This window comes from Oncorhynchus clarkii, chromosome 8 (assembly GCF_045791955.1).
Source record: "Oncorhynchus clarkii lewisi isolate Uvic-CL-2024 chromosome 8, UVic_Ocla_1.0, whole genome shotgun sequence".
NCBI classification, from domain to species: Eukaryota; Metazoa; Chordata; class Actinopteri; order Salmoniformes; family Salmonidae; genus Oncorhynchus; species Oncorhynchus clarkii.
The window spans coordinates 26361787-26370946 of NC_092154.1; the positions used below are offsets into that span (position 1 = coordinate 26361787).

Below are 9160 nucleotides of genomic sequence, written 5' to 3' on the forward strand. Positions count from 1 at the left end.
TCGCGGCCGGCTGTGACAGAGCCTGGACTCGAACCCAAAATCTCTAATCTCAGGGCCACTCGGGAGGCCCTGTGCTTTAATTTCTAAACAGTAAAACAGACATGTATGAAAATACCCTCAAATAACAGGACACATTCTGTACTGTTGCCTCATATGAAACATTTGATCTCAATTCCAAAAGGCTGGAGTATAAAACCAAATGTAACACTTTATCTCCACTGTCCAAATCCATATGGAGGGGATTGAATAATAGGATACACAGTATAGGTAGCAACAATGCCATTCCATTTAAGCACATTTGTCATTCTTCTTCTTTTGTTTCAGATATTCTGTTGCTGGCGATGTCCTTCAAAATGAATGAAGAGTTCACCGACGACCTAAATGATAAAAATAGTGTCAAATACAAAAAGTACAGAGACGATATTGAACCAGTTGTAAGTACATGACTCAAGCTATTGTTGGCCCAAGTAAATAATAAAATGCATTAAATAACTATTCCTCCAATTATCTAGCCAGGGTACATTTTCAGTGTAATGATTATGAATGCTTCGGATGTACACTATATATACAAAAGTATGTGGAAACCCCTTCAAATGATTGGATTCGGCTATTTCAATCACACCCGTTACTGACAGGTGTATAAAACCAAGCCATGCGCAATGCTAAGCATCGGCTGGAGTGGTGTAAAGCTCACCGCCATTGGACTCTGGAGCAGTGGAAATGCGTTCTCTGGAGTGATGGAGCACGCTTCACCATCTGGCAGTCTGGCAAACTAATCAGGAGAACGCTACCTGCCCAAATGCATAGTTCCAACTGTAAAGTTTGGTGGAGGGGGAATAATGTCTGGGGCTGTTTTTCATGGTTCAGGCTCCTTAGCTCCAGTGAAGGGAAATCTTAACGCTACAGCGTACAATGACATTCTAGATGATTCTGTGCTTCCAACATTGTGGAAACAGTTTGGGGAAGGCCCTTTTCTGTTTCAGCATGACAATGCCCCCGTGCACAAAGCGAGATCCATACAGAAATGGTTTGTCGAGATCGTTGTGGAAAAACTTGACTGGCCTGAACAGAGCCCTGACCTCAACCCCATCGAACACCTTTGGGATGAATTGGAACGCCAACTGTGAGCCAGGCCTAATTGCTCAACATCACCTCACTATTGCTCTTGTGGCTGAAAGGAATCAAGTCCCCACAGCAATGTTCCAACATCTAGTGTAAAGCCTTCCAGAAGAGTGGCTGTTATAGCAGCAAAGGGGGGACCAACTCTATAGTTCGACGAGCAGGTTTACACATACTTTTGGTCATGTAGTGCATTGGAAATATTGCCCAAAAATTTTTTTACATGATCAATGTCATTATCTCACACAGATCCAGGCCCAGTATAGGAAGAACATGCCAGGGTTTATTTCAGCAGCATTGACAAGTTTCAGGTAGGTATCTACTGTTGTTATGGAAGTAAGCTGTTTCCATTCAACATGTATTTATTTCTGTATTCTCTCTTTGGTTCCTGTTAACAGCCGTGGAAGTGTTATAGCCAACTTTGATGTTAAGACCACAGCTGCAGACCCCACTGCAATTAACAAAGCTAATGCTGGACTTGCAACATCACTTCCAGCTGTTTATCAAGTTGACATTAGCTCTTTCAATATTATTTATAGCAGTAAGTCCTTAAAAACGTTCTCAAATCACATTATTGCAAATTCTTATGACCAAATAAAAGATGCTTTAAATATCGGTCTAAAAAACTGTTGACCACGAATGTCTCAATCTTTTCCAAGGTAGCACAGTATTAAGTTATAAACCAACTACCATTTACACTGATGGCACCATGACTCTGGAGTGTGGACCACCTCCTGATACTGTAAAGATGGGTACCATTAAAAGCGTTGAGTGGAAACGAAAGGGAAGAGTTTTAACATCGACTGGAAGGTTCACCATCAATACAGATGATTTTGCATCAAAAAAGACAACACTTGGTATCAAAAATGTAATTGCTGATGATAAAGGTAAGTTAAAGAGTGTATTTTTTACGCTTTTTTAAAATACAATTAAACTACCCTGGCTGGAAAGCAGGAGTCTATAATCTAAATATTATCAATTGTGTCATGACAATTTTATTATCTTTTTTTAATCACTGTTACATTTTGGTTTCTATAACATTGAAATCTCAAAACCCAGAGCATACCCACCCAAAGTTAAAGATATTGTCCAGATATTGTTTCTTGACTCAACAATGTCAATATTGTTTCATCCCAGGGGAATATGAATGCACTCTGAAGAGTGACGAAATCTATTTCTACCAAATGGGTCAAATTGACATCAAAGATGCTCCCATTATTCAAACGAAGACAGAAATCAATACCAAATGTGTGCCGGGGAATAATCAGCCATTGGAGTGTTGTGTGCAGACTCCCTATAAACTAATGTGGAAAGAAGGCGATGTAGAATTGCTCACAAGTAAGTGTTTGTTGAAAGTCAGACTTCCTTTTCAATATGACAAGAGACCAAAAAAATAAACGCATAAACCATGTTATCTATATTATAACCATCTGACCTTTTTTTTTACATGTATCATTTATAGATGAGACTCCTGACAATTGCATTAAATATAAATATCAAATTCAAAACTGTGATGTATCATCCAAAGTTGTCAAATTAACATGCCAAGTGAAAGACCCAACAGGATATGAAAAGACTACAAAATTGACTATTTTCGTAGGAGGTAAGTACCGTATTTTCTGTCTTTGAATACAGTATTTGCTGTTTCAAATTTCTAAAAAAATAAATAATGTTTTCTAGCTGAAATTTGCAACAATCTGGAATATGGTAGTGGCCAAGAGAAAGACACATCAGTGGCACCATGTAAGAAAGGTGAGGATGGAATAAAGACAGCGATTTGTAAAAGTGGACTTTGGATACCTCAGACTGACACTTGTGTCTTGACTGCAATCGATGAGCTACTGACCTCATCTCAGGTAATACTTTTTAATAACACCTACCATGACTGGTAAACCCTAGCAATCGTTGTCTTAACTGTATTTATAATTTGGAGCATGATTTTCTGTTGTTGTTATCCATTTGAAGGAAAACTCATTTGTATGATTTGAGAGTTTTGTAAGCAATTGTGATATTTATTTATTTTCAAACATGTTTCTCTTAGATGTCCTAAATGTAAGTGTATGACATTCAGGATATTTGCTAAGTATAATCATATCTTCCTCTGCAGGACTTGAAAGAGGCAACAGTTGAAGAATTTTTAACAAAACTTAATAATACCGCTGTTGATCTAAAAGAGAAAATCGTCAGTTCAAGTGCAACTATTTCGACCATTGTTGATATTCTGAGAATTGTTGCAAGCGTTTCAAAGAATATCAGCCAGTCTGAGATAAAGGTATGTTGAAAACAAACAAAACAAGCACAGATAAACTGTAGAGATCAGTGCAAGAGAAACAAAAATATACAGTATATCAGTTCACTTGGTTTTAGTATACTTTGAATGCATGAAGTTTGGAAATAAGTTAATGCTTTAAATAAAGTAAAACTAATGAAATAGACTTAAGTTTATTGATAGTGGTGAGATGAGCATGTTTTGCTTTGAAAAAGAATAACGAAAGTATTAACATTAAGTTTGGACCTAACTCAGATTTCTCATTGACTCCCAGAACATTCTAGAAACAGTGAATGTCCTAGTTTCTGATGAAGCAAAAGAATCCTGGGTCTTTCTCAATGCCGACCAAAATAAGAACACCAGCTCTAGTTTACTGGGCTCCATGGAATTTTTTGCAGGTTCTCTCCCAACGACGTCCTTTAATGTGACAACAAAGCTAATTCAGTTAAACCAAGACACATTTGACAACTCATTCAGCACAAACTTAAATTCAAGTGTGTTAATAGAGATTCCAGAGACTAATTCCAAACACCTCACCATCACCACTCTAACGTTCCACACCCTCAGAAATGTGTTACCTGCCAGGAACGGCAGCAACCAAAGTGCCAATGACAACACCATCAATGGTGTTGTAGTGATGGTGAAGTTGAATGGAACGACTAAAAATGTCTCCTTGAGCTTCGACAAGTTTAACAAGTCGCTCACATTCAATCCTCAGTGTGTTTTCTGGAACTTCAGCCTTTTTAACAGCCTTGGAGGATGGGATGACACAGGATGTAAACTGAAGTCTAATGAGAAGGGCAGGGTCACCTGTCACTGTAACCATCTGACCTCCTTCTCCATTTTGATGTCAACTTCCATTCCGAAAGAGATTCAAGATGCTTTGGATATAATCACTTATGTTGGAGTTGGCATATCGATGGGTAGCTTAGTCATTTGTCTCATCATTGAGGCTTGTGTATGGAAGGCCATGACCAGAAACAACACCTCTTACATGCGCCATGTCTCCATTGTGAACATCGCTGTGTCTCTCCTGATTGCCGACATTTGGTTCATTATTGGTGCATCAATATCAAAAAATACCCTTGAAAACCCAGGCGAAGACACCAGAACACCTATATCGGCATGTACTGCAGCTACGTTTTTTATTCACTTTTTCTACCTTGCTCTGTTCTTTTGGATGCTGATCTCAGGCCTTCTCCTTTTCTACCGGACCATCTTGGTTTTCTCCCATATGTCAAAATCAACTATGCTGGCTATTGGCTTCTCAGTAGGCTATGGGGCACCTCTTATCATTGCTGTTGTTACTGTGGCAGCAACAGCTCCTAGTGGTGGATACATCAAGGAAAACCAGGCATGTTGGCTCAACTGGGACAAGACAATGGCTCTCCTTGCTTTTGTGATCCCTGCCCTGACCATAGTGGTCATCAACTTTTTGATCCTGATTGTGGTTCTGTACAAAATGCTGAGGAGAGGGGTGGGGGATGCTACCCAGCCAGATGAGAGAAATGCTGTTGTGGTCATTGCCAGGTGTCTGGCCATTCTGACTCCATTCTTTGGCCTTACCTGGGGACTGGGAGTAGGAACCATGATTGATCCAACAAATAAGGGAATCCATGTTGTATTTGCCCTCTTCAATTCACTACAGGTAACTGAATACATTGGTGCATTATTTTCCATAATAGTGCCATACACTGAAATCTTTATTTCATTTTTATTTTCCAACTGAAAGTTGCAAGTAATGAGTTCTGATGTAAAATGTCAACATGTTTACAACTACATTTGTTTTCATGATGTCGGACAACATTGGCAACATTGTATGATGTACATTAATCTTTCATCTTTCTTGAAAAGGGTTTCTTTGTTTTGGTGTTTGGAACACTTTTAGACGGCAAGGTATGTGTCTGAAAAGTCATACATTTTTTGTTTATACCCTTTTTAAGAGCATTTAAGAGTGTTGTGATTTTTTTATGAAATGGTCCTGTGCTTTCAGATCCGGTCAGCTATAGTAGGAACGTTCTCTTCCATCCTCCCAGGCTCTGACCGTACGAGGGTAAGTACATCTCTTTCCACCGTTTCTTCTATATTTACCTCAAATGATTCATGTTAATTACATGTGTACTATGTGCACTGATGATCCTTGTATTTAGACATGTTTTGCAATTTCAGAATGCTCAAGTTAAACCATGAGTTTAATGGGCTGCTTTTGGCCTTCCTCGTAGATTCAGTTCTCTCTGATAAGACTTACTACTGTATCAGCGAATATTGATTGCCCAATGAGTGTATATCATTTATTTTGTCCATTCCAGAGTACCAGTGGTGGCGCGGCAACATCATCAACCAGTGCATTAAACTTCATCCGAAGAAGGATAAGGAGGAGTAAGCTCACCATTTATTTTTTTTTAATTTTGAAATGATCACAGTTCACAGTTCACAGTGATCACATGATCACTTTAAATATTTGTTTTCTTAAATAATCACCCTGCCTTGCTTTCTATAACAAACCAACTGTTTGACTTCTCTTGCTTTGACAGATGTCTACAATGTTTCGGAAGTTGCAAATTCTTCCAACAGCACTGGTGCTACAGAGTCTTTCATCAACACCTAAAAGTACCCAATGGTCATACTTGAGTTAAAGTATAGATACCTTAATATGAAGTTACTCAGGTAAAAGTCACTCAGTGAAAAACTACTTGAGTAAATTGATTTGTTTTTAAATATACTTAAGTATCAAAAGTAAATGTAATTGATAAAAAATATACGTAAGTATCAAAAGTAAAAGTATACATAATTTAAAATTCTTTCTTTTAAGCAAAGCAGATGGCACCATTTTATTGTTTTTAAAATGTATGTTTAGCCAAGAATTATAGCCTTTGACCTGGACCTGCCATAAAACATGGCTTGGTCCAACACACAATGAATCTATTGATGTGAAGATTTGTGGACTTTTCTGGAATAATGTTGTGAGTTCTACAGTGCCTTGCAAAATGATTCATCCTCATTTCCTATTTTGTTGCATTAAAACCTGTAATTTAAATAGATTTTTATTTGGATTTCATGCAATGGACATACACAAAATAATCAAAATTGGTGAAATGAAATTTAAAAAATAACTTCAAAATTCAAAATATTATAACACGGAAAAGTGGTGTGTGCATATGTATTCACCCCCTTTGCTGTGAAGTCCCCAAATAAGATATTGTGCAATCAATTACCTTCATAACTCACATAATTTGTTAAATGAAGTCCACCTGTGTGCAATCTAAGTGTCACATGATCTGTCACATGACCTCAGTATATATACACCTGTTCTGAATGGTCCCAGAGTCTGCAACACCACTAAGCAAGGGGCACCACCAAGCAAGCGGCACCATGAAGACCAAGGAGCTCTCCAAACAGGTCAGGGACAAAGTTGTGGAGAAGTACAAATCATGGTTGGGTTATACAAAATATCAGAACCTTTGAACATCCCACAGAGCACCATTAAATCCATTATTAAAAAATTGAAAGAATATGGCACCATAACAAACCTTTCTAGAAGAAAAAGAAACGCACACCTATTTAGGCAAGGTGCTGGTTAGCGGAGTAGAAAACTTAAAAATAAAAGAGAGCCGCACACTCTAGGAGCTCAGATGCAAAAATTGAATTACCAACGTTTCGACAGCCAAGCTGTCTTCATCAGGGTATAATCACAAACACTGCGGGATGACTCGTTTATATAGTGTCAAAAGACACAGGTGTCTGTAATCATGGCCAAGAGTGGCCTAATATAATTGGTTAATTATCAAATATTAAAATGGCATACAAAGAACAGCATACAAACCTGCCAAGAGAGGGCCTCCCATCAAAACTCACAGACCAGGCAAGGAGGGCATTAATCAGAGAGGCAACAAAGAGACCAAAGATAACCCTGAAGTAGCTGCAAAGCTCCACAGCGGAGATTGGAGTATCTGTCCATAGGACCACTTTAAGCCGTACACTCCACAGAGCTGGGCTTTACGGAAGAGTGGCCAGAAAAAAGCCATTGCTTAAAGAACAAAATAAGCAAACACATTTGGTGTTCGCCAAAAGGCATGTGGGAGACTCCCCAAACATATGGAAGAAGGTACTCTGGTCAGATGAGTCTAAAAGTTTGCTTTTTGGCCATCAAGGAAAATGCTATGTCTGGCGCAAACCCATCATCCCGAGAACATCATCCACACAGTGAAGCATGGGGGTGGCAGCATCATGCTGTGGGGATGTTTTTCATCAGCAGGGACTGGGAAACTGGTCAGAATTAAAGGAATGATGGGTGGCGCTAAATACAGGGAAATTCTTGAGGGAAACCTGTTTCAGTCTTCCAGAGATTTGAGACTGGGACGGAGGTTCACCTTCCAGCAGGGCAATGACCCTAAGCATACTGCTAAAGCAACACTTGAGTGGTTTAAGGGGAAACATTTAAATGTCTAGTCTGGCCTAGTCAAAGCCCAGACCTCAATCCAATTGAGAATCTGTGGTATGACTTAAAGATCGCTGTACACCAGCCAACTTGAAGGAGCTGGAGAAGTTTTGCCTTGAAGAATGGGCAAAAATCCCAGTGGTTAGATGTGCCAAGCTTATAGAGACATACCCCAAGAGACTTGCAGCTGTAATTGCTGAAAAAGGTGTCTCTACAAAGTATTGACCTTGGGGGGATGAGTAGTTATGCACGCTCAAGTTTTCTGTTTTTTGTCTTATTTCTTGTTAGTTTCACAATAAAACATATTCAAAGTGGTAGGCATGTTGAGAAAATCAGATGACACAAACCCCCCAAAAAATCTATTTTAATTCCAGGTTGTGAGGCAACAAAATAGGAAAAATGCCCAGGGTGAATACTTTCGCAAGCCACTGTATAAGGGTTCTGTCTGAGAGACTTGCCTCTTTTTTGTTGTACACGTTTATGAGTCTAGACGCTACAGTAAATGATGGACCAGCTTGAACCAGCTTCTGAACAAGACATAGCACTTTAAATGATGTATGGTATTGAAGTACTTTTTCTTTTTTGCGATTCAGATTTCCAAAGAAACCGTAGCAATATTCAAATATAATAGATGACCAGACAATTACAGGAACTTATGAAGGTCAATTAGCTGCATTGGTACAGACAAGTGCTAACTGTATGACAGAGAATTCGCCTTTTTTTAAATACATTTTTACTTAATTTCTGTGCGTTGTATTAAGACATGTTATACAGCTGCTATTGACTTTTCTTATGTAATGGGCATATTTTAAATGTGTATAATATATTGTTGAAGATGCTTCTACAGTAGATCATGTTGGATACACAAGTAGTAACAAAGAGTTTTGTCTCGTTGATCCTGTCTCACAGACGGTGTTGCTGCAACTCGATTAAAAAAGTCTTGGTTCAACCATCTACCCAATAAAGATGCCGTGTTTGCCATATTCACTGTGCGATTTCTGCTTTCCCAATGACTTTGCACCACACTGATCAAAATAAATCAAAGTGTATGTGTCACGTGCCCCGAATACAACAGGTGTAGAGACCTTACGGCTAAACGCTTACTTATAGGCCCTTACCAAAGGTGCAATTTTTAAGTAAAAAATAGGTATTAGCAACCCTCTCACAAACCCAGGACCTGCATTTTGCTCTGATGTTTCCTTTCTTTTTGTTTTCTCCTTTTCGTTAATGCTAAAAAAAAGGTCATGCTAAAATAGACTAAAAGTCAAGTCATGAGATCAGTTGAACAAAATAGACGTTTTGTTTTGTATGTATATTATGTATTTTCTTCTACT

The 9160-nt window shown here is 38.6% G+C and overlaps 1 protein-coding gene and 1 long non-coding RNA gene across 2 annotated transcripts in view; both read left to right on the plus strand.

The window, feature by feature from the left end:
• The window catches only part of LOC139415199 (uncharacterized), a 4198-nt gene extending 2521 nt beyond the window's left edge, over nucleotides 1-1677 (plus strand). Inside the window, exons 3-5 of the long non-coding RNA XR_011634946.1 lie at nucleotides 325-434; nucleotides 1369-1430; nucleotides 1518-1677. This is a non-coding gene — a long non-coding RNA (uncharacterized lncRNA). The remainder of the gene's footprint in view (nucleotides 1-324; nucleotides 435-1368; nucleotides 1431-1517) is intronic.
• Nucleotides 1-8801, plus strand: part of LOC139415423 (uncharacterized) — a 38269-nt gene extending 29468 nt beyond the window's left edge. Inside the window, exons 30-39 of the mRNA XM_071163522.1 lie at nucleotides 1779-2006; nucleotides 2257-2457; nucleotides 2582-2722; nucleotides 2800-2975; nucleotides 3227-3391; nucleotides 3663-5036; nucleotides 5243-5284; nucleotides 5382-5441; nucleotides 5698-5767; nucleotides 5923-8801. Of these exons, the coding sequence (XP_071019623.1) occupies nucleotides 1779-2006; nucleotides 2257-2457; nucleotides 2582-2722; nucleotides 2800-2975; nucleotides 3227-3391; nucleotides 3663-5036; nucleotides 5243-5284; nucleotides 5382-5441; nucleotides 5698-5767; nucleotides 5923-5996 (2531 nt within the window). The 3' untranslated portion in view covers nucleotides 5997-8801. The remainder of the gene's footprint in view (nucleotides 1-1778; nucleotides 2007-2256; nucleotides 2458-2581; nucleotides 2723-2799; nucleotides 2976-3226; nucleotides 3392-3662; nucleotides 5037-5242; nucleotides 5285-5381; nucleotides 5442-5697; nucleotides 5768-5922) is intronic.
• Nucleotides 8802-9160: the final 359 nt, after the last annotated feature.